At 40.9% G+C, this 27,672-nt stretch overlaps 1 protein-coding gene across 1 annotated transcript in view; it reads left to right on the top strand.

Annotated features, from left to right (window-relative positions):
* Nucleotides 1–5,291: 5,291 nt before the first annotated feature.
* The window catches only part of Grb14 (growth factor receptor bound protein 14), a 106,850-nt gene continuing 84,469 nt past the window's right edge, over nt 5,292–27,672 (top strand). Inside the window, exons 1-2 of the mRNA XM_031370446.1 lie at nt 5,292–5,639; nt 7,031–7,163. Of these exons, the coding sequence (XP_031226306.1) occupies nt 5,455–5,639; nt 7,031–7,163 (318 nt within the window). The 5' untranslated portion in view covers nt 5,292–5,454. The remainder of the gene's footprint in view (nt 5,640–7,030; nt 7,164–27,672) is intronic.

Below are 27,672 nucleotides of genomic sequence, written 5' to 3'. Positions count from 1 at the left end.
ACACACACACACACACACACACACACACACACACACACACACACACATCCCAAGCAAAAAGCTAAGCAACAAAGCATAGACAACATCTCATAATGGAAGCTATAGTATGTCACAGTGTGTCCCACAGTATACCCTTCTGTCCACACATCTTCACTTGCACATGTTCATTGCAATGAATTATTGGTTTGGTTTGAGATCTCTGGCTTCTGTGACACCATCAATATTGAGTCCTCACGGAGCTTCCTTCTTGTTATCCTGTTGTTGCTCTGATCCACAGAGATCCTGCAGCTTTGGATCACAGGTTTGGCCCTTTCATGTGTCCTCATTTACAGATTTTGAGGTGAGCCAATTTAGAACTCTGGATCTGGGCCTGGGTGGTAGTTGAGGTGGTCAGCACACTGCATCTCCCTTTTCTACACCATCAGGACAAGTTTTCCAGCACTGCTCCAGGTAGGCCACCCAGTTCCACCATCAGCAGCAGGCAGAGTCAGCTCTTCTGCTCTTATGCCTTCAGGTTGGCTCATTGAAACCTAGACCTCCATGGCCAGCTCCACTGTGCTGCCTAGTCTAGGTTCAGGGTTGCTCTTCCAAGTGCTGTAGCCAGTGAGGGACTGGGTGAGCTCTCTCTCTTTCTCTCTCAAACCCTCAGAGCTGGCTCACTCATGCTTTCAGTGCTAGCTCCACTGTGTTTCACACGCAAGGTGCAGGGCCTGCTCTCTAATTGCTGCAATCAGTGAGAGACAGGACTATCTCACCTGTTCCTTTGACCCCAGGGCCAGCTCTACCAACTGCTGCAGGTGGCAAAGGGTGGTGGTAGAAGTGTCACCTCTGAGCCTGTGCTATCCCACGGCAGACAAGTGGTGGGGTCAGCTCTCTCACACTTGGGGTGGGCTCACCCCCACCCCATCACTGTACAATTTGGGCTAGGCTCAGGGCCCTCTTTCTGGAGTGCTGTTCCAGATAAGAGATGGGGCCAGCTCTCCAGAGTGCTCCAGCCAGTGATGAGCAGGGTCGGTTCTCTATACTCCCTGGACATTCAGTTGGTTCCCAACAGCTACTCCAGGGTCATTTGAGCTATGGACACTGACCCCTGCTTCTGTGTGGCTACACACCCAGTTGTGGCCCTCAGTAGCAGCTTAGGCTGGGAACTCACCATAGCTCACCCCAGGTGGTAGGGCTGGCCACTTACAACAGGCTACTTCTCTTCACCCTTAACTCTCTAGTTCCATCTGTCTTAAAGCGCAAGCTGTTATACTTCTCTCTCTCTCCCATCTGACCACTATATCCTCGCACATTGTAGTGGCTCCTGTTGCAGGCTGGCCAAGTGACTCTTTCTGCGGTGCCTGGTGTGGTAGCAAGAGGGTGGCCTGCGTGTGCTGTGTGCTGGAGGGCAGGTCTGTAGTCTGCAGCTCTGTCTTCTTCTCCCCACACTGTACTGCCTGGATTTGTTTCATTTTGATTTTTATGTGTCCTAGGCATAAAACAGCTTTGGCCACCAAGCCAGGCACTAAGCTAGATGATCAAAAAACTGCCATCTGCTCTGCTCCTGAGTGATATAAGAACAGCACCACTGGCAAGGTGTCTTTGCCTACTGCTGTTACACCCGAGCGTGTGCATGGGTGCATGGGGTTGGGGGCACTATTATTTTTTTTTAAGTTGAATTCTATTCCCCAGTATTGATATTAGAGTCATGAGAATGTTTGTTGTGCAAATTCTGATAATATGCCCCGTGTCAAGGGCTGTGAAGAATCAGTGAAGCTTATGGTAGCGATGACCATTCTTGCAATGATTTTGGAAACTGGCAGTATTGACTGAAGCTGACCCTCACATACTATGACCTCAAAGTACCACTGCTATCCAGAACGTGTGTGTATGCCCACCCAGGTACGACATGAACTCTGTAGTGTTATCAATTATGTCAAGACAGCAGAGAGCCTAGATGCCTCTCTGCATTTCCCTAGGTGCATACATTGTGGTATACATTGCGTTATTTTGCTAGCAAAGAAGTACAAACTGCCTACAGTTACATGCAAACATGAAGAAATATCACAAACACAATGTTAAGGAAATGGAAGCAAGTGCAAAATGATTCTATCTGCATAAAGGTCAAATCCAAACAACCTAACTGATCATGTTTTGGTGAGTTAGATAGTTAGTTAGATAGTTAAAGCAAAACTCAGAATTGGTTGCCATGACAATCTTGATAAGAGAAGGGGTGGAACCTTTGGAGCACTGGCCTGGTGTGTTTCTTTTCTGGGACTGGATGGTCTTTCCCTATATAAAGGATTGGTGAGCAGAAGGAGGCAGGAAAATGAGGAACAAGGTGAAGATGGCTGGGCTTCTTCGGGGCAGGAAGTGCAGGAGGCAGGATAGGGATTGTAAAAGGGAAGAAAAGGCCCTAGTGCCCCAGGGTGGAACTGGGCCGACTCCTGCCTCTCAAGTTGACAGGTTCGAATCCAAAGAGCTCAATCCTCCCAGATCAGCCATTCTGGTACCAACATATCTGCTGTATTGTTTCAGAAAACGTTGTCAGTTATAGGGAGAAAAAAATCTTTAATAATCCCTCCCTTTTTTCCCCTTTGTGGAAAATTTTTTCTGTATAATTCTAGCAGTGTCCTCTCATAACACATAGTCCTTTGTTTACAATAATTTCTTGCAATCTTAGAAATAAAAACAACTTTGTTTTTCTTCAAATGTATTTGGATAATTCTTGGTAAAATACTCAAGGTCTTAGTGGTAGTTAATTTGATACAAGACAAAGTATTTAGAATCTTATTCTTAGAGAGATTTATTCCCCTTTCTCTTTCTCCATGCAATGCCTTGTAAAGGCCTTATAATTTCTACTCATGGGGATTAGGAGGTCCACAGAGCCTGGACCTTTTTTTGATTTTCACTAATTATAAGGATGCATGGAAAGGGCAGACATATTTGGAATCTCATTTGAGTCTGCAAAGGCTTTTCCTTCAGGTCAAGAAGATGTCCTGGGAAGTTGAATAGAATTCACTGTTGGATAGTGGTCTTCCCAGTGAGTTAAGACATATATACAGTTTCTCTATAGCCTTTACTCCAGGAGATAAAAATAGAGTACTCCCTTGCTGGAAGAGGAAGAAGAGGAGGAGGAAGAGAAAATGTGTGTGAGAACATACAGGCATATTAGGGTGCATTTGTTTGTGAGTGTATGTGTGTGATTGTGTGTGTGTGTGTTTGTATGTGTTGGGAGGGGACAAACTTTAGACATTGATTAACTCTGCTGTGACAATGTTCACACCCTATTATTTTTAGAGAGGGGAAACAGCTGCAACGCCTTTGGGATAAAATTAAGATAATGATAACAGCAAAGTTTATTTTTTTCCCTTCAAGATATCTATAAACACACACTCCATTTTGATTCTGCTGGAATAGCTTTAATATATAACAGTGTGTCTTAGTTAGGGTCTTACTGCTGTGAAGAGACACCACAGCCAAGGAAAGTTTTAGAAAAGAGAACATTTAATTGGGTCTGGCTTACAGTTTCAAAGCTTCAATCCGTTATCATCAGGGCTGGAAGCATGACAGTGCCCAGGCAGACATGGTGCTGGAGAAGGATCTGAAGGTGACCAGAAGGAGACTGCCTTCTTGGAGGGAGGCAGGGAGGGACTCTCTTCTGCACTGGGCAGAGCTTGAGCACTGGGAGACTTCAAAGCCCACCTACACAGTGACACACTTCCTTCAACAATGGCAAACTTCCAACAAGGCCACACCTCCTATTCGTGCCACTTTCTATGGGCCAAGCATATTTACGCTACCACACAGTGCTTAAATGTATTTAAAGCCCACATGTGTAGTCTAGACCATAATTAAGATGTGAGCAAGGATTCTACCTGGCATACATGGTTGATAAGTTTTAGCTAAGACCAGTAGTATTAGTTTTATCCCCCAGGAAAGCCACTCTTTTGTCCTGTTTTGGCCACTTGCCTTTTACAAGGCCTTCTGGAAACCACAGCTTCCACACAGCCATGGCCATTCATGCTACTTTAGTTCTTAAATTTGACTTTAGGAAAATAAAGAAGTTGAATATTATCCATTCTTGGACTCAGGTGTTCTCAGTTTATGGAGTGGCTATAACCATGAAGCATGCCAACCCTAACCCTGGTTGTCATCAGAGTTTGGGACTGACATTCTGGTGGGGGAGATACTCAATCAGGACAACAAGGATTGCTCACTTTTTCAGGAGGGATGTTTATTTTGCCATGGACAGAGGTCGTGGAGGTTGACTTAGTGAAATAGATGGCAGGACCAGATGGTACCTAATTTGGTCATAGAACAAAGAATGTGTTAACTATCTGAAAGTCCTCCATAGTGCACAGGATGTAGGACACTTCATGAAGAGCAGGAACAGAAATCCGGATTTCAGGGTATAGTTGCTGCATCTTGAAAGAACACAATGTGGTCACTGTTTCACTGCCTAGGTTAATAAGGAAGCTTATGGGAGGAATCCTGACTGCATCTGTTATTAAGAGCTAAGCAGTATGAGGCACTGGGTTGCTAGGGGCCCTAATATTCTTATGTATATAAATGAGGCAAATAGTAGATTCATGGAATAGTTAGGAGAGCAAAGCAGAATGTGGAAAATATGAGGAAAATGCTCTCATTAAAAAAAGAAAAGAAAAAACCCAAGAAGAATAAAATTCAATGTTTTAATAATCCCAGGCACCTTCAGGTTCATTCAGGTTTTACTGAGAATTCTCATCAGTTCAAAGGAGTTTTGCTAAGACAGCAACCTTGATTTTTCCTCACTTTACTCCATCGCTTGCCGTGAAGGGAAAGGAAAGGGATAATGGGGGAGGGGGGAGGGGGAGCCGCGGGGGTGCGGCTGGAGTATTCATAGCCCTAAGATTTCCCCCTGGTTTGTCCCTACTGTGGGGTCTGTCTTGATGATCGAACCACAGCTTCGATCTTCGGTGGCCCTACTGGAACGGAAGGGTCTAAGGATCAGTTCAGCCTGGACCCACGCAGGTTGGAGGTCGGTTCTCCTAGTCCAGAGTGGCACTGGGCCCGCGGGACTCTCGGATTCAGCCTTGTGCTAGGTCACCCACTTGGGAAAGCGACGGTGGGACCTAGGGAGATTGAGGTCGAGGTCCCCCACGCTTCAGGAGAGTGACACCAGCGCCCCCGAGTGCCCGGGCCACGCGCAGGGCCCGCCAGGCTGGCGCGCTCTCCTCCCCGCCCCCCCCCGCCCCCCGCACCGCTCCTCCCGGTCCCCACCCTCTACGTCCCCACCCTCCTCCTCCGCCCCCGCCCCTCCCCCGCTCCCCGCCCCACCGCGTCCCAGCCGCCCCGGCCGTGAGCGCTGGCGGCCCTGCCACCGCACCTGCACGGCGCTCGCTGCCTGCAACCGCTCGGCACTGCTCGACCCCAGCCCTTCGTCGCTTTCGCCTCGCGGTCGATGACTCCCTAGACCCCTGGCCTACGACCATGACCACGTCCCTGCAAGACGGGCAGAGCGCCGCAAGCCGGGCGGGCGCCCAGGACTCGCCGCTGGCAGTGCAGGTGTGCCGGGTTGCCCAGGGCAAGGGAGACGCCCAGGATCCGGCGAAGGTCCCCGTACCGCACGCGCTGTCCCCTGCCTCCGAGGCGACCTGCCGCGGTGCCACTGACAGGTAGGCAGCTTCGTTGGGGGTGTCCGGGTCAGCAACCCGCGCTTGGGGTATGGAGGCGGCCCAGGGGTGAGTGTGTGCCCAGAGCCCGACCAAGTTTGCAAAGTGTCTGAAGACAATTCCCTTGGAGCCGGCTCCCGCGGGGTCAGCGGGGCATCGCGATCTCCAGGTGCCCTGTTATAAATAGCATCGAGGGGTGGTGGAGAGCTGTCTGTCTCACCTTTGCCCTTTGGTGTGAACCAGAAGGCTCCACTCCAGACTGACCACACTCAGCTGCCGGGTGGCCCTTTTCCTACTACACTACAGGCTTCAGAAATCCAAGCCTGAATGTGTTCACCTCCCACGAAGACAGTCTTCCAAGGACCCTGGAGAGGCAGAGCAGGGATTGACATTTGAGCCTACGTTACCCAGGAAAGAGCAGAGGCTTTCCAAGGTTTCTCATCTCCACAGCAATGAGCATTAAGTGCCTTTGGAGTTGTCATAGGTAGGAAAGAAAAAAGGCGAGAACAGCTTAAGACTCCGTGGCCCTTTGCAGTCACGCATGTAAATAGCACTCCTGCTTCTTTGTCAGGATTGTGAAGCGCTCTGACTTCAGTCAAGTTAAAATAACTCCCCAGTGGCCTAGCGTACATTCGCGCTAACACATTCTATTGACTTACCTCCCCAGGAGGATTGCCTTGATGTTCTGTATCTATAAGCGCTTGAAAAATTAGCAGACTGTGTGTGGGCAACATTGTGAATGAAATTCGAAGTGAGATGAACCACATCTATATTTAATAAGTCATAACTTCCAGCAGTGATGAGTAAAAAAAAAATCCTGGGGATGAGTTTACTGGATGTAACTTACAGATTTTTGTCAATTTATTAGGCGCCAGGAAATGGCGCACTCCTCTGGGTAATGTTTGCATAAATCATGATGTAGCCTGTGTTGGTGTTCAGGAAAATCCTAAGTACAGGAAATGGAATGTCCTTGCCTTCTGAGGTTCTTTCTTTCTTTCTTCTTCTTCTTTTTTTCTTTTTCTGTGAGGTGGGGTTGGGAGGTGCTAAAGAATTATTTGTAGCCAGGCAGTGGTGGAAGCATGCCTTTAATCCCAGTGCTTGGGAAGCAGAGGCAGGCGGATTTCTGAGTTCAAGGCCAGCCTGGTCTACAGAGTGAGTTCTAGGACAGCCAGGGCCATACAGAGAAACCCTGTCTCTCCCCCCCCCCCCCAAAAAAAAGAATTATTTGTGGTAAATTGGCATATTTTATTTTCACCCATGGACACTACATTTTAGCTTTTTCCTGTACCCATACTTAGTGTTAGCCTTGCCACCAAGCAGTACACATTAGCCTTAGCAATGTTCATTTCATATTCTGTTTTATGTAAATGATGTCCTATGTTCTCTTGGTGTAGGAGAAAAGAGAAAGATCTGGATGTTCTGGAAAAGCCACCCATTCCCAACCCCTTCCCTGAGCTCTGCTGCTCTCCACTTACATCTGTGTTGTCCACAGGCCTGTTTCCCAGAGCAAATTCAAGGAAGAAGCAGGTATGTGCTTCCAAATCTGTGAAATGCTAATGTCTTCCAAGGCTTATGCCCACACAGACTTCAAGAGTTTTGCAAAAAAAAAAAAAAAAAGCATCAAAAGAGAACTTGCTTGGCCCGTGCTGAGCTACAATTTCCTTGACTGAAGAGGGTTCTTGAGCTGAAGTTCCTCTGGGGATTCAGTTCCCTCAGCTGTGTAGTAGGAATACCAAAAGTTCCCTCTTGGGTTCTTGGGTTCTTGGAGAGGATAGGGTTGAAAGTTCACCTGTCTTGACTGCCTAGGTAGCTGGGACCAGTACATGTGACAACAGGCATCACTTTTACATCAGTTTTAATTGGAAGGGGTGGGACTAGCATATCAGGAGAGAAGGGGATTGGCTCTTTGTTTGTTATTTAATGGTGTCTTTCCTTAGACACATTTCATATAAGGCTAACCTCCTTTACCAAGGGAAAGGGCTGTTAAGAATCTGATAGGGACCGAGCACTGGCTCAGCAGGTGAGGGCATTTTCTACTAAGCTGGAGGACTTCAGTTAGATTCCTGAGACCCATAAAGTAGAAGGAGATAGCTTACTCCCAAAAGTTGTCCTCAAACTTCTTCATGGGTTCTGGGGCATGAATATGTATACACACACACACACACACACACACACACACACACACACACCATTATTTTTTTTTTTAAAAAGGAATCTACATGAGGTAATTGGAGTTTGGTGCTCAAAATACTTTCCAGTAAATTTTGTTTTGGAGGTTCCAGTTGCAGAGGGCATCCGACTTGGAAGCAATGATAAGAAAATGGATTTTGTTTTTATGGTCTTCTTTCTTGTTGGCAACTGACTTACACCAATCAGAAAAGTCCAAGCAACCAAGACACAAAACTTCATGACTATACATTTTAGGAAAGGAAGAGAAACACATCTGAGAATTATTCATCTTTTCTCATGGACTTATTCCAGTTTTAAATTAACAAAATAAAGAAAAGCTTCACTTGTCAAAACCCATCTGGGTTTTTTTTTTTTTTTTGGTTTTTGTTTTTTTTGGGGGGTGGGGTGGGGAGAGGAAACTTCAACACTCAGATAACTGTGGTGAGGTGAGGGAAGGAGACAGATAGGTCCCATCTATCCCCTTTCATATATATATATATATATATATATATATATGCATATATATGTATACATATATATATATATTACACACCCATGTACAAACGTGTTTATATAAGTAGCAGAATATATATACATATATGTATGTGTGTATATATATGTGTGTATATATATGTATATGTGTATATATATGTATATATGTATATATATGTATGTGTGTGTATATATATTATGTGTATATATATATGTATATATATATTAACCTCTGATTGGTTCAGTGATGTAGTTTTACTTAGGGGAAGAGAGGAAATACTGTGGGTAGCAGACATGCTTATTACGATGCAGCAATAGATAACTGTAGGAGGTATGTGTGCAGGAGTTTCACAGGTGTGCAAGCACTGTGTAATGTGTGGTTTAGAGGCCAGAAGTCAATGGCCAGTGTCTTCCTCTAATACTCCCTGCCCTAGTTTTTACATTTATTTACTTATTTATTCGTGTTCTTACATTCATTCTCATGTGGCGTTTAGAGGGCAGCTTTCAGAACTCTTATCTGCTTCCATGGGTGCCAGGGATCAAGTTCAGGTCATCAGACTTGAGCCATCTTGTAACCCCTGCCCCAATCTTCTTCTTTAAGACAGTATCTCTCACTGAATCTGAAACTCACCAATTTTGCCAGACTGGCTGCCCAGTGAGCTACAGGGAACGAACTGTCCCCAACTTTACAAATGCAAACTATGATGTCCGACTTTTGGAAATGTAATTTTCATAGCTGTTGGTATATAAACATTCTGGGGAACAGGATTGGAACCTGATAGAGGATTGGAAGAGATTGAGAGGGTCCACTCTAAAAAGCCTTTTCATCAAAGTGAGACTTTAAAGTCTTATTGTAAGGTTTCACATAGGTTTTCTGAAATACCCAAACACCCAGAGTTTGGGTATGGAGTCAGGGATGACAGATTTAACTGTGGGCTTTGTATGGTTGTCTCTCTCATTCTGGGTGGGCAAGGATATGAATGATGTTGGCTTAATATTCAGTTGGGGGAATTTAGTTAACAATTTCTTCAAGCCATACATTTCTCACATTATCCTAGACAGTAGACACCTAGTCAGGCAGAGAATCCCCCACCCCTCACCCCCTGTGAGACAAAGAGTGATTGGCAAAGCAAGGGTATGTGATTGGGATAGAGGTGGAGAGTAGAACAGTAGGAAGAACAGTAGAAAAAGTGATCTGGCAAGGCTTTATTTTTGTGAATAAAAACAGGATACTTCTGTGTGAAAGAAATACTAGCAGAGCAAGCTGGGTCCAGGATACAAAGGGAGACTAGATATTAGTGCTAACATGATCAACTTGACAAAATCTAGATGGGCTTCAGGGCATACCTGCAGGGATCTTCTTGATTTGGTCTAATTGAAGTGGGAAGGTTATTTACTGTGGGTGGGACTGTTCTCTGGGCAGAGATCCTGGACTAAGGAAGATGGAGAAAGTGAGTAAGTTGAGCAAGCATGCATTCATCCATCAATCTCTCTTTTTCACGGATGCAATGGAACTAACTACTTCAAGCCTGCTTACTGTGATTTCCCTGGCAATGATGAACTGTCACATTGACTTGTTTTCTGAAATAAACCTTTTCCTTCCTAAGTTGCTTTTATTTACAGAAACTGAGATTCGAAGAGGACAAGAGCAAGTTAGGTCTCAGATCCAGGTGGAGGGAGGCAATCCAGCAAAGGGCAGTGGGTTTCACATTTGGAAGTTCCAAAGTAGGGAAGAGGTGACATGTTGCTCACTCCAACAAGTTTCCTCTCTGCCCTTGCAGCCTGTATCTAGCCTGACAGAGACACACTGTACACACTCACAGGCAACGGGGCCTACTTATGAGCTAGATTTAGCTGTCTTACTGGGTCCAGTCTCTCAGGGGTGTCCTACCTCCCAAAGACATTTTCGTAGATATCTTCCTAGTCCCAGGACTGACAACTCCATGTGGAGGATATCCCACTCTAGAGGAAGAAGATTCATTTTCCCTTTTTTTCTTATTTCTCTTTGTAATTCACCTAGGTGTTGCATGGAGAATTGATTCTTTTATTTTAATTACTTTATGCATTCTCAGTTCTTTGGAATGAGGAGGCTCTGAGAACTCAGCAATTTCCCTAGGCTTAGTACCTTTGTCAAACACATTTATGACCCACCACCTTGTTACAAGATAGTACCTCTGGTGTCAGTATCTTTGGTTGAGACTATGTGTATGATGCTATGTGACTGCATTGCACCTCTCAATATTACTTATGGTTGAAAAATAGGAATATTACTCCTTTTTTTCCCATAGTCTCTTGCCTTTGTTAAATCATTCCAGACGTGCTAGAAAATTCTTTTCTCTAGCCAGGAAAAGTAAAGAATTGTTACTTATTATTAACAAATGAATGTCCAGAAACTTTGAGAGAATCCAGACTAAAGATGTTAAATTTCATTTGGCCTTTTAAAGCCACATTCAAAATCATTTTCCAGGCCACAAGTATGCTTTTAAAAAGCATCTTGAGATGCTTATATGACATGTGATTGGTATATTGCACAATATACCACAATAGGGTGGGCTTTGTCTCTTTTGCAAGTAAGATAAGCCAAATTGTGTAGTGCTGTGTGGTTTTAATGTTATTAAAGGGGAGCTAGGATGAAATTTCTTCTTTATTCTCTCTCACACTCTCTCTTTCTCTCTCTCATTCTCTGTCTCTCATGTTCATTATGTGAAATTGTAAGGCTATTTCTTTGTGTGTGACAATAATAGCTATTTAAAGTATCCATCCCTTCCTTTAAAATCTGTGATCTAGAAAAGTTAAATTAAAAATGACTTTCATCATGTAAAGAAATGTCATTTTTAATTTATAACAGAAATTTGCTAGGAAATTATTCTTTACTGACAGACACTAAAGACACATTACTTGGAGAATAAGAAAAAAAAGAGGTTTTCATTGAAGAATCATTTCTTGTCTTTTTTTCTAGGCCTTAGGTAAGTCTTGGTCATTGACACAGCAGTGTGTAGGTTCTGGTCAGTTGCCTCCCGGGACTGTCTAAGATAGCTAATGCAGAATAAAGTGCCTGGACATATTAGAAATTCAACCTAGTGAAAAACTGTGTCATTGAATGCTGGAGTTGAGAGAGAGCCTTGACATCATCTACTGCCCTACTTCCACAGATCTGTAAATTGTGTCTAAGCAGTTTTAGGTGCTTAGCAGTGATGTAACTGGGACTTGGCATTTGTAATCTTGAGGATTTGATAGGAGTATATTTTTCAGGAAGGTATACTTTACAAACACAGAAAGGATCGCATAGCTAGTGTGAGCAATAAACTCTTAACAAACAATCTTAGCTATAGGCCCACCTATAAAACAGCATAGCAGGCGCAACTAATGTCATTTGCTAATATTCATCTAAGGATGTGGTATTTCTCTCTCCCTTTCTCCCTTTTCTGAATTACAGCTTTATGATTTACCTCTATGGCTTTGCTCTCCCAAATTTGATAGGAAAAATTAATCAAGTAATTAGCTATATTAAATTCCCTAGCAAATTTCTATCATAAATTAGAAATGGCATTTCTTTACATAATAAAAATCATTTTGAGTGTAAGCAACTCTTCTAGATCACAGATTTTAAAGGAGTACTTTAAACAGCTAGCATGTTCAAAGAGATATTTGTTAGTATTGTTAGTAACCAACTTTCATATGTTGCTAATGGTACTTGGTAGATATCCAAGGATAATATTGGAGTGTAGTAGTTGGTCATGGTAGTCTGACTTGTCAGTCTAGTACTTAGAAGAAGAAGTGAGAATTGTTAACTCCATACCACATATGCATAGTGCATCTAAAAATATAATATCTTTATGTGCTTTGTAGTTCGTCATACTGTTTTTAGTCTGTTTTGTAACATTTTTTCTCCCTCCCTCCCTTTCTCCTTCCTTCCCTCCCTCCATCTTTCCTTTCTTTTTTTGTTCTTTTTTTGAGTCTGGATCTCATTATGTAGCCCAAGCTGACCCAGAAATCCCTATGTATAACCCTGGCATTGAATCCACAGAGATCTACCTGTCCCTGCCTCCCAAGAGTTGGGAGTAATGGTGAGGACCACAGCCCTTGAACCCTGCAGCCTTTTAAAATATATCTCAGGAAAACCAGGAATGTCTCTTGAATACTTAAGTTATTAGTTTTCCATATTAATTGGCTTGGATTTCCTCTACTGTGTCAATGACATTTAAAAAGATAACTAGATCTCTGTCTCCAAATTAAGCATCTTTTATGTGATGCCAATAATTATCCCACCATGTATGTGTTAAGTCTATATGTGTGGTCCAGAGTATTTATGTATACTTTCCTATATTCATTTCTCTAACATGCATAGAAATAGAAAGAAATTCCACCTGCATGCTCTTAGTTTCGAGGCTTAGTGATTATCAAGACTTTCCTCAGTTTACTTCATCTATTCTTTTAAGAAAATATGATATTCTTTGTGGGAATATTTGGGAGTAAATCTCAGGCATTCTGTAATCATAGCCCTAACTATTTTTTATCTGTGAGCTCTGAAAAATACATTGAAAATCTATAACCTGAATAGTATTATTTCCTAACAAGTATAATTCTTTGATATCATCTGAAACCAACTTATAATCAAATTTCTGCAGTTGAAACAACACATGAAACCCTCACACTATGTATTGATTATACTTCAAATGTTTAAGGATTAGCCTTTTGAAAGTCTGAATTCATCTTCAGAAGAAAACAACATCATATATTGTATTTTGGCCCTCCAAGCTATTCTTCAAAATTCCGTATATAATGTGAAATGAAACACACACACACACACACTCACGCACACATATGCAGAAAAAATAATAGAAGCAATACTTGTTTTATTATTAGAGTATCAAATGAATCTCTCTCTGTGTAACAGCCATTTGCTACTCTTGAATGCTGCTATTTGATGAATATGATTGTTATTTTGGAGAATGTAAGAGTGTGCAGATCTCTGGAGTACAATTAAAACAGGTTGTAAGAGCCAAGGCTTCTCAATAGGTGCTCACAAAAGCACTTTCCATGAAGAGCTCGGACTACTTTGAAGAAGAATGTCCTCAAGAAGGACAAGGGGGAAATGAACTCCACACTTTTCCTTTGCTGGGTGCACAAAATCAGCTATTTTCTTCCCTGCCACTTTTAGACTCTGTCAATATGCCTTTGGAAAACTGTGGAGAAATCTCTTTAGTTGAGAGAAGGTGGGGATACTTACTGCAAACGGACTTTGGTAGGTAGTTTAGCCATGTATTGATTAGGGGAAACAGAACCTCACATGAACTGGTCTGGAAAATTATGTTTTAGTATCCAAAGAACAAAAGTTCAATGGTTTCATGAGAAATTGGAGTTGCAAAGTAAAAGGTCAGGGGAAAAAACACATAATAAACAAGGCCACCAAGTTCTCTCTCTTTCCTCCTACAGACACATCAACTAGCCTATGCTCCTTACAACTTCACTTTGTCCTCTTATATTCTGTATTTTTGTTCACCAACGGCTATCCCTTGGCTCTCTTAGTGGTTCAGTATGTAAAACTGTCAAGAGTCTGTATATCTAACTTTGAAACAGTTGTGGTCAAGGGGGCAGAGGGCCCTAGATCACACTACCTGTTCACCTAGTGTGTGGGAGATTCTTCAGGGAAGCACAGGTTCAGTAGGTGTAGAACAGAGAGACAGAGGTAAAAAACAACCCCAGGTATAAAAAAGAGCTGTACCAGAGTGTGCAGTTGAGAACACACCAAAGCTAACCATTAACAGACATGTGTGACAGGTGGTGACTGCTAATCTGCTGTCTGACTTTGGGTGTGCTTCTTAATGTCCAGTTTTAGCTCTGAATTCATGTATTTTACATGAAGCCCATTTACTAAGTAGTGGTTTCAGTTCAAGCCACTTTTTCTGAGGAGATCAGCTTCAGGGGCCATTGTCTTGAGCTTTAGGAGGCACCGTGGCCTCTGATGATGGGAGCTATCAACTCAGGGTCATCTCCTCCTTGTGTAAGTTGCCTTCCTGGACAGCAGAAGATGGTGTCTCTTTACCTTCCACAGTGTTCCTGGCACATCACCTTCCTGAGAGGATTCTAGTTTAAAGACTACTTCCAACACTTGTTTAATTTTGAAGGCACATTTGCCATCCATTTTCATTTTTTTCACTTTCTAAAAGCTTGGCTTATGTTTTGTTTTGTTTTGTTTTTTTCCCCCTCAGGGTATAGATCGTGTTCTATCAGGGGAGGGAAAATTGGAGTCATTCATTGTTCAGGATAAATGTGTATCTTAATAAAATCATTCCTCAGACTTTCATGTTTTTCTTTGGAGAAAATGCTAATTTGTATATAACAGTAATAAATTCTATTGTGTAAATAATACCCATGTATTTAAATAAGATATTAGCACACTGAGGAATTTTCTTTATGAACTTAAGGACAGATCAAGGGAGAACCTAGGAAGTGATCATAGGCCTTTGCCCTGGCAAAGGAACAGAAAGGAGGATTCTGGGTTAATTAGAAGTAATGTGAAAATGAAGACAAAGAGAGACTCCTTTGCCTCACAGGCTTTCTTGCACTTTCATATTTAGCACTTTTCAAAGCCACAGGGAAAGCATATACAAATGGGAGACTTGAGATCCCTAGTTTGTTCATAAATGTCTCTCTTCCTAAAAGTTATTAGTAAAGTGCAGAGTTATCCACATACTTTATTCCATAGGTGAAATGTTGTATATGGTGGCTTTGGAATTCCTGTTAACTTGAGAGCATAGTGTACTTAGACCATTATGTGCACCACACTTCTTTTTGTATCTATGGGATGGTGCGAGTCAGTGTATGGTGACTGAAAGGTTTTAGTGTGGGAACCAGCATGCCTGTGTTATAATACCATCCTACTGCTTCTGACAAATGCAGTATCAGATCATTGCCAACACTTCTCAGGTCTTGGAGCTCTTCCATCTTATTCTGGTTCCAGGATAGATAAGTCCTACAGCTCTTAAGTCACTTATGACTCCTGTGTAGTAGACAGAAGAGTCATTAAAGAATGTCTTTTATCTTCTCACTAGATGGTCCCTCAGTCTCCTTTCTGAGCTTCTTCCATGGTCACTGCACCTCTATGGATAAAGAATGCATCAGTGGTGAGATGGGCCCAGGAACAGCAGATCCTCGTCCATGGAAAGAGTTAGAATAGGAAGGCCTCTTTTAAGTAAACATTGCACAGCAAGTCAAGAATCAACTACCACATTGAGAACCAGGGGGGTCATCCCATCCTGGAGGAGAAGGCTGTGGTGCTGAGCCAAGCGCTTAAAGTGAGGGAGAAAGACATGAGATTAGATGGGAACATTTGAGGCTGTCATAGGCCCAGTCTGGGCTTAACTCCAGTTGGCTTCCTGGGTATGGATTGGCTGTGGCCCAAATTCTTCTTCAAATTCTGTCTATTCTGCCCACCAACCCTTCATTTGGTTGTTAATGGCAAAAAACTAAGGAGACCACTTTCCTTTCTTAGATACCACTGGCTCTTCCCTTGAACAAAACAGACTAGAACCTACATAAATTCCCTTTGTCTCTGCCACCACCATCCTAGTTTAAGCTACCCACACAGACCTTAAATGGCCCTGATTCTATAAGACTCTATCTTGATCCATTTCTCTATGTATTTGTTACTAGGGACCTTAAAAAAAAATATACAGGCCAGGATATTGCAAAGAGAAATGGATTAAGATAGGCTACTGACACTTGTAAACAAAGCCTAGGACCTTAAATAAATACATAAAACCTTTATAGAAAAATAAAACAAATAAGACTTCACTGTCTTTCTCTGGTTGAAAAAGTTTTGGTCACTTAAAGATAACATCTCTTCCTTTAGCCTGTGGTACTGCATGTGGTTGGTCCTGTCTTATGGCTCTCGTGGCTCTCATGGCACTTGTAGCTCTCTTACCTCATGTTCATTTTACCTTTTGCTTACTATACTGCATTAGAGGCCTGTCATCCCTTCTGTTGTGAACTGGGCAAGCTTCTTTCTTCTGTCTCAGGGGCTGTTTTCTGTGCTTGGAGGAGACTCTTCCCTAGCTCTGTATAGAGCCAATGCTACTCATCTAGATTTTGGCATAATATACCACTGCCACTACCCTTTGGCAGCTGTGTGCATGACATGGCTTTCATTCTTCTTCCTCTTTTTCTTCTTCCCCCTCCTCTTACTCCTTCTCCTCCTCCTCTTCCTCTTCTTCCTCCCCTTCTTCTTCTCTCTTCTTTTCCTATTCCTTTACATTTCTCATTTTAGTTTCTTGACTGTATTTTCATGACCCAACTTATCTTTTACATCTGTTTGCTCTATTTATTTTTTCTATCCAAATGATTTATCTTGGGTACCATTGTTCCTGGGTTCTTTTGTGGAAAATGAATAGATAAATGGATTACTGAAGGGCAATTCACAACGGAAACCCAATTTTATCCAATTGTGTCCTGTCCTAGTCTGACCACGATCAATTATCTTCCTAAAATTTAAAAGTAACCACAGTTTAATTAGAATATCCTATTTACAAAGCAGACATATATCAGGACTAACTGGACTTAATGTAATATTTTACTCTAGTTACTAGGACTTGTTTGTCATCTGTAGTGAAAGTGATGGAGACATTTCCAATTTTACACATTATTCTTATTTGATATTCTCGTAAGCGATAAGTACTCACTGCACTACGAGACTTTTTTCCTGCTTACACTGTTTTTTCCACGTTTGCACAAAAACACTTAAGTGCAACTGTCATTTGCCTACCTTTCTCTCATCCTGAGGGGAAGACACTAGCAAATATTCTACTCAACTGTTTATTTTTCTATTTCGTTTTGAGATGGGGTCTCGCTGTGATGTCCTAGTCAGCCTAGACTTTGTTCTGTTAGAACAGGCAGACCCCAGGCTCTCAGAGATATGCTTGGTTCTGCCTCTTGAGTAATTAATTATTGAGTATTAGTATCACTAGTGTCTTATGTAGATCAGAGTTTATCACATGAGAGAAGGCACAGACCACTTACATACATGCCAGTATGTATGTAAGAGAGGGGAGGATTCAGAGATTTGAGGGAATCAGTTTCCAGATCTTCATCCTCTATACATACATTTACCTAAACCTTACTTCTCTTAGAATTTGTCATGCTCACAACAGCCCCTCTACTTCGCTCCTTGTCTGAGATATAAAAATCTTTGAGGGCATTGCCAACTTGACACAAACTCAAGTCACTTGCAAAGAGGGCACCTCATGTGAGGAACTGCTTCCATCAGACTGGTTTTGGACATGTCTGGGGGGATATTTTTTTGGTTGTTGATTGATGCTGGAGGACCCAACCCATTGTGAGTAGTGTCCCCCTTGGGTAGGTGGTCTTTGGCTGTGTAGGAAAGCAACCTGAAGAAGTCAGTAAAAGCAATACTCACCCGTGGTTTCTACTTCAACATCCTGCCTTGGCTTTTCTGGATGATTGAACATAACTTATAAGCTAAAATAAGCTCTTTGTTCACTAAGTTGCTTTTGGTTAGTGTGTTATCTCAGCAATTGGAAGTAAACTAGGCCAGTACCAGTGGGAATGGATACCAAGAAAAGTCAGGCTATGGTTCAGTTGCAACAAAGCCCTCGACCCATTCCTTAGACACTCTGGAGCTAGGTAGGGCCTGAAGAATTGTTGAGAATTGAGGCACAGCAGCAGGACTGCTTAGGAAATACCTGGCTTTGGACATAGTAGCTCCCTTTAGTGGAGTGAAGTGGCAAGGAAGGAAATCTTAGCCACTAAGCCTTACTGGCTGCTACTGGGAAACTGAGAACTTCGGTCTTAAATAGAGTGGGTTTGGGTGGTTGCCCCCATCCAATATAGTTAGTGATTTATTCTTCTAAAAGTAAAATTTTTCCCTGCAAATACTAAGTTTTTTTTTAGAATAAATTGGTTAAAAATCAAAGATAAAATTTATAGATGATTTCTTTAAAATTTTGTGTGCAATTCAACATTGTGATTAAAAATACACTAATTGATTGTATGATGAACTATTCTAACTGTGCTCAGCTTGCGTCCTGTTTCATCACAAAATATTTAAATATGCTCTGCTTTCTAAAGCAGTCACATGTGAGTGGGTGGGCTAATTTTTGCAAAACACATTGTTTGCTTTCATCAACAATGTAAGAAAATTTTACCATGACTAGAATGATATTTAACTTAAACATTTCTAATTTTATACTGGACTTTTATTTAATTACACTCAAAGTTGCAACCCAGAGGTGTAATGAACATTCACACAGTTCATAGAGCACGTCTATGCACTTTGTAAGATTTCAACATAACCTGAAGAAGTCTTACTCCCTCACCATTCTTATGTTTACTGCTTGGAATAAAGGATAAGAAGAAGGTTCTCATCTTTTTTTAAAGGTTGTGCTCAGACCTCATATGTAGCCATGATTGTTCTTGAACTCATGACACTCCTTACTGAATCTCCTAACTGCTGGAAATACAAGCAGAAACCACCATGTTTGGCAGTCTTGTACTATTTTAAGTTTTGACTCTCTTTAGACATTTCCATTATTCAGTCTAACCAATAATTTATTGTGTCACTTAAAAAAAATGTTTTGACGCAGAATGATATTGCTATCACTGTATAAGTGAATAGTAAAATTGAATTTTATCCAAGAGAGGACTTACTTCTAAGTCTCTCTGTCTTGGTGTCTCTCTGTGTCTCTGTCTTTCTCTCTCTCAACAGGGTTCTACTCTGTGGCCCAGGCTGGCCTCAGAATTCTGATACTACTCTTACTTGATTACCTCCTGTGGTCCCAATTTTTCCAAAATTGAACAAACTAAATCTGAGGTTTTAAGCTTTTGAAGAAAATATATTTAAAACAAAAACAAAAACAAAAAACAAAGGTGTTTTAGGAAAATAACAGTTTGCAAAAAATTCATACAATGCATTGACATACAACATACAATGAATGCATTGGTTTGGCCAATGTGTGATAAAATTGTCACACATTTTCTACGAATATCAGTTTAAATCAATCTGTATTTATGTAAAAGACTATAAGCCATTACTGGTAAGGTTGTGTTAATAAAATATCTAGAAAATAAGAAAGTGAGTTAATCTGCTTGGATGACATTATCTGTTTCAATCTAGTTAACGTTAATCAGGAGGCCCTGATTAGTTTGCAGTTGATTGATAACCAATTTGATTTTTTGTCTCTGACTTAAAGGTTAGCACTGTCTTTAATGGCTTCCCTATTCTCTTTCCTTCTTTATATCACTCAGATCTTATTACTGTAACAATATATCTGATAATCAACTTAAGAAGTAAAAAGGTTTTGGCTTCCAGTTAGGAAGGTTTCTTTTGACACCATGGCCTTGTGTCTGTGGGAGTCAGCACATCATGGTGCAGAGTGCATGATGGAGCAGTGCCGGCCACATCTTGGTAGACATGAAGATGCACAGAAAGATGAAGGGCCCCTATGCTAGTATCCACTTCAAAGCCCTCAGCTCGATCCCTCCTCCTAGTCCTCACCTCTCAAGGTTTTGGGCACTTTTCAATGCTGTCATGTGTTGGGGACCAAGATTTTAATCCATCAGCCTTTGGGAGACATTCAAGATCCAAACTTTTGTGTTTACCCAGCTTAATCTTTCTCCCTAGTACATATTATCACCCAGTACTCTTTGTTTACATATATGTGTTTGCTCATTGACTTTACTCAGTAGAATAGAAGTTCCATGAAGGTAGAGATTCTGTTGTAGTAATATTTTAAAGTTTATTTTATTTGTAATTATATGTATATGTGTGTATGGAGGGGAGGTACTCATGGAGTAAAAAAGAAGACATTGGAATTCAAATTACAGGTGGTTGGGAACTGCCTTAGGTGGGTGCTAGAAACTCAGACCTTTTTCAAGGTCAGTGTGCTTTTAACCCCTTGTGTTAAGTTTTCTATAATCAGTGTTTAAAAGGTAAAATACATCTGGCTTTTAGTAGGCTCTCAAGAAATTTTAGCTTAGCCGGGCAGTGGTGGCACATGCCTTTAATGCTAGCACTTGGGAGGCAGAAGCAGGTGGATTTCTGAGTTCGAGGCCAGCCTGGTCTACAGAGTGAGCTCCAGGACAGCCAGTGCTACACAGAGAAACCCTGTCTTCAAAAACCAAAACCAAAAAAAAAAAAAGGACTTAATAAATAAATAAGATTAAATAAATGAGGAAGAAATAATTGTTGATGTCTTCTGCAAGTGAGAGTCTACCTGAGATCCTACTGTTTATTTAATATAAATGATTTAATTTACAAAGAAGCTTAGAAACGTTAAGTCTACTTCTTTTTCAGGGAAAGTTCTGCTATTGTAAGTTGTTGAAAGAGATCCTGGGCAGGATAAACATTTGAGTATTGTTTTAGCACTGTAAGCATATTCTAAATTTGGATTGCCCTTGCTCCGAATGAGTCCTGTTCTTTGTCTCTTGGTCTCCTTGTCAGCATTTTCATCCTTCCCATCTCACGTATGCCAATTAAGAAGCCCATCTCCTTTATGGGGCCGAGTCTGGTATGGTTTTCAGGCAGCCCACATTCATAGTGGAAGATTACTTTCATTCTTGGAGAGGGTGACATGGGCATGAGAGGCTCAGTATTCAGATGAAAGGGCCACTTTGGTATTATTTAACTCTGTTTTGGCAGGACTCTAGTCAGTGTCTGGTTTCTCTTTGGAGCCATTTTGCATTATGTTACAGTACTCTGACTGTGCTATGCCAAGGAAATTAAGATCAGCTGGAACACTCAGTTGGTCATTGGCTTGGACTCTTAGGACACTGGGAACTTGATGACCTCATTTAGGCTGAACCTGCCTTTGTCCCCAAAGCATAAGGGCTCTTTTTACAAAACCACGTCTGCAACTTGGGAAAGATACGAGCGAGGTTTAGAGAAAAATGACTTAATAGTGGAAGATATTTGGGTCAACATTGAGTATGGAGTGCATAATACATGCTGACAACTTAATTGAGAAAGATGAAGAGAGGAGACACCAAGTCCCTTCAACATGACCTTAGCTACCAAGTCCTGTGATCTTGGAGGATCATGTGAAGATTGGTTTGTAAGTGCATGTGCATTTGTATATGTGATCAGATGTTGATTCTGGGTGTCTTCCTTAATCCCTCATCTCTTACTGTTTTTGAGATAGTATCTCTTATGGAGCCTAGAGCTTCTCTGATTAATCCAGGTGAGGTGGCCACTGAGCCCCAGGAATCTTCCTGTCTCCAACGCTTGGATTTGAGGTGTGTGCTGCTGCTAGCTACACCTTTTTCATGTGGGTTCTGTGGTGTCAAGCTCAGGTCCCGAAACTTTCCTCACAGGCACTTAGCTAACTGAGCTGTCTCCTCAGCCCTGAAAGGCACAGTTAAAAGAAAACTAAAAGAAAGAAATGTTCATGGTGCCGGCAACTGGTATGGGTCTTGTGTTCTGTCTGTTTGAGAAGATTTGAGAGAACATCCTTCATACAGTAGGACTTGTGATGGGCCCTGCGTGCACACATTGTGTGAGAAGCCTGTGGGAGGGTCGTCATATGAGAAAAAGTTGTATGGTAACTATGGAGACCTCTTTGGTGATGATGATGAGTTTTGGAGACTAAGACCTACTTTATGGCCTGACTGGCCTTGAACTCACAGACATCTGCTTGCCATTTCCTCCCAAGTGCTGGAATTAAAGGCATGCACTTACTACACATGGCCTGGATTATTAAATTAATTTTAATTAAAAATATGAAGAAGGAATTTTTATTTGGGGATGTACTTGAGAAAAACAACAGTTAACACAGATTTTCAAGCACAAATTAAGTAGTTTCGTAGTATTACTTTCTCTGAGGTGCTAAGGGCTCTACAACTAGTCTCTCTTCAATGTTGGGGAGTTCTGGTAGAGACATTTGCAAAGTTCTTTGCTTCCAGTTCTATGAGAAGGACCAGTTTCTAACCTCCATCTCTTTCTTTCCATTTCTTCTCTGGCTAAAGTTCTTCCTCCGGATTTTATTTTTTAATTTTATTAATACCTGTGTCATTAGTATTGAGGCTATTGGGTTTTGTTGCATTAGAAAAGTTGTCTTTGCCTTATGTTTCTTCAACTTGAGGGGAAAATAGCTTTCAGTAATGTGTCTGAAGACCAATTCATCTCCAGCGACCAGCTTCTGTGCCCTTATTCTGATGGCTCTAGAGTTTCATGCACCTTTCCTTTTGGAGACACCTTCTTGGCTTCTGGCTCTCACAGAGCATGTTGTAGGATGCTAATGACTGCGCTCTTTAGGATTTTATCTTGGAATTTTACTGTGATTTCAGTGGCTTTCATGGCTGCAAGTGAAGTATGAATGAGCTGGAGCTGGAACTTTTGCTCCATGTGTTCACTGGTGTAGCTCAGAAATTGCTGAAGCTCAGCACATTTCAAATGGAGTCACTTATTTCCTGTTGGGGCTTGCTCCTTCTCCTCTAGTTCCCTTCAGTGGAAATGGAACACATTTCAGTCACGTTAGCCAATCATAGATCTCATCTTACCTTCAATGTCTTTCTTCCTAGTTCTCCTTCTACATTGATTGGTTACCAAGTTCCTCTGAGAAGACAAGTCTTGGGCTATCCACTTGTTTATAATTTGTGTTCCACGCCAGTAGCTCAAGCCAAATCACCTCTCTCATAAGCATCTGGAGGCTATTTTGTTTTGGTTTTCTACTCTTAGAAAAAAATACTCTTTAATTTTGCCGTTGCTGTTGTTATGGAGGGCAAGTTCATACAGTGCCGTAGTTGGCTTACAGTGTTTGATTGACTTCCATTTAACGTTCTCACGATGACATCGTGTATTCCTGTAGTTTCAAAACATTTCCATCGCTGGAAAGAAACCTTCTCTCCATTAAACTATCCTTCCATCTCTTCCTCCCTATTGGTCACTGACAGGCATTAGTTTGGGCTTCATCTTTATGACTTCCTTCACAAATCCTGGACATTTCATAAAATCGAACTCTTAATGACATATGCCCTTTGAGCCTTGTTTCTTACAGTCTGCCTGTTTTTGTTTATTTTGTAGTGTGATAAAATAGCTTCATCCCATGAAATAACTCTCAGTCTGTAGAAAGGTAATTAGTTTTGTAGTTGTTGTTTTGTTTTTTTAAGAAATAAGAGAGTGTTACCAATGCATTCTCATTTCTCTATTCTTTATTCTTTTTGGTCCTTTCTACTTTGAGGGAAAAACCTTTGAGATAGGTGAGTATCATCTTTTCCTCTCATTAATTTATACCTTAATGACAACAAAGAGCACTACAATATATTTCACATATATTTCACTTTATATTCATGTACAGTGGTGCTGGCAGGATGACTTGGTGGGTAACGCACCTTGCTACCAAGTTTGATGACCCGGGTTCCCAGATGATGGGAAGCTAGAGCTGACTTCTACAACTTACTTTCTGATCTCTTTGTGCATGTGTGTATGTGTATGAGTACACCCCCTTCACAAATAGCCCGCCGTAATAAATAAACAAGTATAATAGTTTAAACAAGAAGTACATTGTATGTATATTTTCAACCTTCTCTTTTCACTTGACATTTTTATTAATCCATATTCATTATTGTACAACTGGTCTACTAGCATTGCACATACCCTTATTTATTGTCTCTGCACCATAGACAATTTCCATAACAAAATGTGCAGGAGTTTCTTTTCTTTCCCTTCTCAGAAACGGGCCTGTTGGAATGTGAGGTGAGTGCATTGTTCAGGATCACTAGACTCTGCCCAGTACCATCCTGAGTAGCCGTGACCACCAGCGCTATGTGTTTCTCTGTTTTCATCCTTTCTGTTCAACAGTTGCTGTTTCATAATTTTAAGATTTTTTTCTTCCAATCTGGTACATTCAATGACATGTATCAATATGTTAATGTGCATTTCCTTGATTGTTTGTGAAGATTTCAGTAGTTTCTAGTTAGTCTTCTTTTCTTGTGAATTATCTATGTTTTTCTGTCCTGTCGTTTTTCTTTTCAGAATTATTTGTGAGAGTCACTTATAGCACATTAGTAGTACACCCTGTTGACAGGTGTAAGCATTATGACAACATTTTCTCAGTAATTGTGATCTGGCTAAAATATGCTTACATTACAGTGTCTGTTAGGATATAGAATGCTGTCCACTTTTATACTTTTGAATGTCTTATTTGAGAAAATTAAATTTTTATTTCATAAATATATTTTCATCTAGCCATGTTAACATTTGAGTTTGCCTGCAAAGGCCTTTAACACATCATTATTCAATTGTTATTTTTCAAAAGAGTACCCTCTCATACTAGCGTTAACATACCATCTATTAAAGTAATTACCCTTCATCTTTTCCCAGAGCTTTGAAAACGTTCTTTCATCATGACCACTTTTCTTTATAGAAATAATAATTTTGAAAGCAACCCCAGTTATACTATTTCTTTCTTAAAACCATTTCATGGATCCTTCATCTCTGTTCATGTACCGATTTCAGTGAGGTCCTTGAGATGCTATGTGCCTGGCCTCACTCTCTAATTCTGTTACTCATTTCTCTTCTTTGTGAATTATCTATGTTTTTCTATTATGCCTGTTTTTTCTTACTTATATCCCATGCTTTGACCACACTGAACATCTTTAGTTTCCTACTGTACAACTTCTCTGATAAAATAATGAAGTTCAGCCACACCTTGACACATGGGACAAGGGTTGAGGCTTCTCATGAAGCTGATGCTTTGCCTGCCTGTCCCTCTACTCCTTAATTTTTAAATAGTTACTCTGAAGTGCATCCCTTTGAAGTGTCTGCTCAGAGAGTTTTCTCTTTCCTTGATAGACTGTTATGAGCTGCTGTGTTTGGAGACGACCTACCTGGTCGGTTCCACAGCACTATCATTCTGTTTACTTACCACTATCCCATGATCTGGGGAGCATTTCCAGGTTACAGGAGTCATGTTTGCCTTTGACATCAATATATTTCTGGACACTAACATTGTACCTGGATGGACAGACTAGGTCCTCTGCAAATACTTGTTGAATATGCAGGAGGTTCATAAAACTCACCTATGAGTAGGATTTGTTCTAAGATAGCTAATAGAAGGGAATGTGTGTGTGTGTGTGTGTGTGTGTGTGTGTGTGTGTGTGTGTGTGTGTGTGTATGTATGTATGTATGTATAATACATATATGAACTAGCCAGAAGACAGTGTCAGATGTTGTTCTACTGAACAGCCATGTTCAGTAAGAACATGTTTCTTAAGGCAGGGCCACTCTCTGGGATTTGGGTCTCTCTGATTCAGATGGACATGCTGACCTGCTAACCTCAGGGATCTGTTTATCTCCACCCATGCCTCCATTGCTAGGATTACAAGCAAGCATCTCCCCACACTGAGATTTTTGGCTGTTGTTGTTGTTGTTTATGTGGGCTCTGGGGATCAAAATGCCAGTCTTTATGCATGCTGGCTTTATCGACTTTATTGATTGGGTTAGCTCCCTAGTCTCTCTCCATGGAATTTTTCCTGTAAAGTATGTATAGTGCTTTTAAGAAATATTAAAAAAAAAATCCTTTTTGTTCCTGATTCAAGAAGTGTCAGAAACTTTTCTCATTATTTTGTGTTATGTAGGACTTTGAATGATTTTCTCAGAGACCAGAAGAGAAACTGAATCATCTTCAGATCAGGATGTATTCTAATTGAGAACTGCGCTCTGGATTATTAAATTAAGTCTCACTGACAGATAACAGTCTTAGATTTAAGTCAGGAAAAACATCCTACTCAGTGACCTAGAGAACCACTGGACAAAACAGGAAAGGGAGAGGACAGAGGCCCCTGGACAGAGCCAGGGCACCTGCAGAGAGAGTGATGATCTAGCAAGGGACCTGTCTTGTTAATCTATGGGAGACATTAACCAGCCGCAGCCAGACTAAGTGCAGGTCTATAGTTATAACTGCAGATAAATACTGTTGTTAAAAGCATAGATATTAAGACGTTGTTCAGGTACTTAGAGATTAAATTGAAATCCATTTTGAGAAGAATTTGACAGTCCTTGACTTCCCAGTATCATCAGTCTTGGACAGGTTGTTTTATATGTGATGTTTCATGGTGGCAGTAACAAGCACCTGCCGTGAGCCTTGGATGAGAAGTCCACATCCTTACACACCACCCTGGAGAGTCAGTGTCTGGAAGCCGAAGTACTAGGAGTTTGAACAAGTACCTGCCAGAAGAACCCTCGATTTCTGATGCAGCCCATCTTAGGTCATCTTTGAGGAGCTCTTACTGCAACTCGAGTGCAGGTTTGGAAAAACAGCCCTTCCTTTCCTAGAAGCATTGGACAGTCTGCTATCCTTCTCAGGAGGAAGTGTTTTTTAATTTATTGTATACTCACTGAATAGACTGTAAGTTTTTGATGTGTAATTCTTGTTTAAGCCTCTTTACTCCATCTTAAACTGATTAGCTTTTCCTTGGATTTTAAATGAGGTCAACTTTAAAATTAAAGTGTATTTCCTGTTGGATAAGGAAATTTTTGGCTTATGGGAAGTTTTCTTTTTCCTTTTTTCCAAGCCTGCTGAGTGGCTGTTGAACATACAGGGGGCGCTGTGTGAATATACTTTGGCCTGGGTAGTTCCTGACACATACAACAGAGGAGGCATACTTTAAATGACACAGGGCATCTACCGGTTGATTTCATTTCATTTTTTCCAGTGTAAACTATTCTAAATCGCATTATTAATTCATTTTGTTTGGATAATTGGAGCAATATAACTTGTTAAGACAAATGGTCTGTTGAATAAAGGACTATGTGAAGTTCTTGTAACTTACCTATTTGAAGAAAAGCATTTTAAATACATATTTAAGTAATTCTGACTCTTGTCATGGTTTCACATTGTAATAATGAGCGCTAGCCCCAGACAGCATCTGTTTTAAGCTGGTGTTTTGTTGTTGTTGTTGTTGTTTTGTTTTTAATTGTAAGAGTTTTTATATGCTAAAGGCCTCATTGAGTTGAAACTATAATTGGCAGGTATCTCCTGTAGATTATTATTTGAATGAAAATTTTATGGTGTTTTTGCCTGAGAATTGACATATATCATTAGGCTGTTTCATGTCAACATTGCTTTTTCTTCTAGACTTACTGCATATGCAAATATTTTGTTTATAATTTAGTAGTCTATTTTATTTAACATCATTCCATAAATGTTTTAAAGATCAATCTTTTGTTAGTTATAATGAAATAAAAGCCTTGCGCTAATCTGATTATAAAATGAAAACAGATTTTAGTTCTTTTTCTTTTGAATTGTGAACTTTAGTTCACAATGTTTTAGATGAAGAAGGGGGCTCCTCCAAATTTATTTGTAGTCTTTTAAGTTCTTGTGAAACACTGGACAGAGTAGCAAATGTCACTGTTGTTTTCAAC

The sequence above is a fragment of the Mastomys coucha genome, unplaced genomic scaffold (assembly GCF_008632895.1).
Source record: "Mastomys coucha isolate ucsf_1 unplaced genomic scaffold, UCSF_Mcou_1 pScaffold15, whole genome shotgun sequence".
NCBI lineage: Eukaryota > Metazoa > Chordata > Mammalia > Rodentia > Muridae > Mastomys > Mastomys coucha.
The sequence above is the reverse complement of the archived record's forward strand: the minus strand, read 5'-3'. Positions and strand labels throughout refer to the sequence as shown.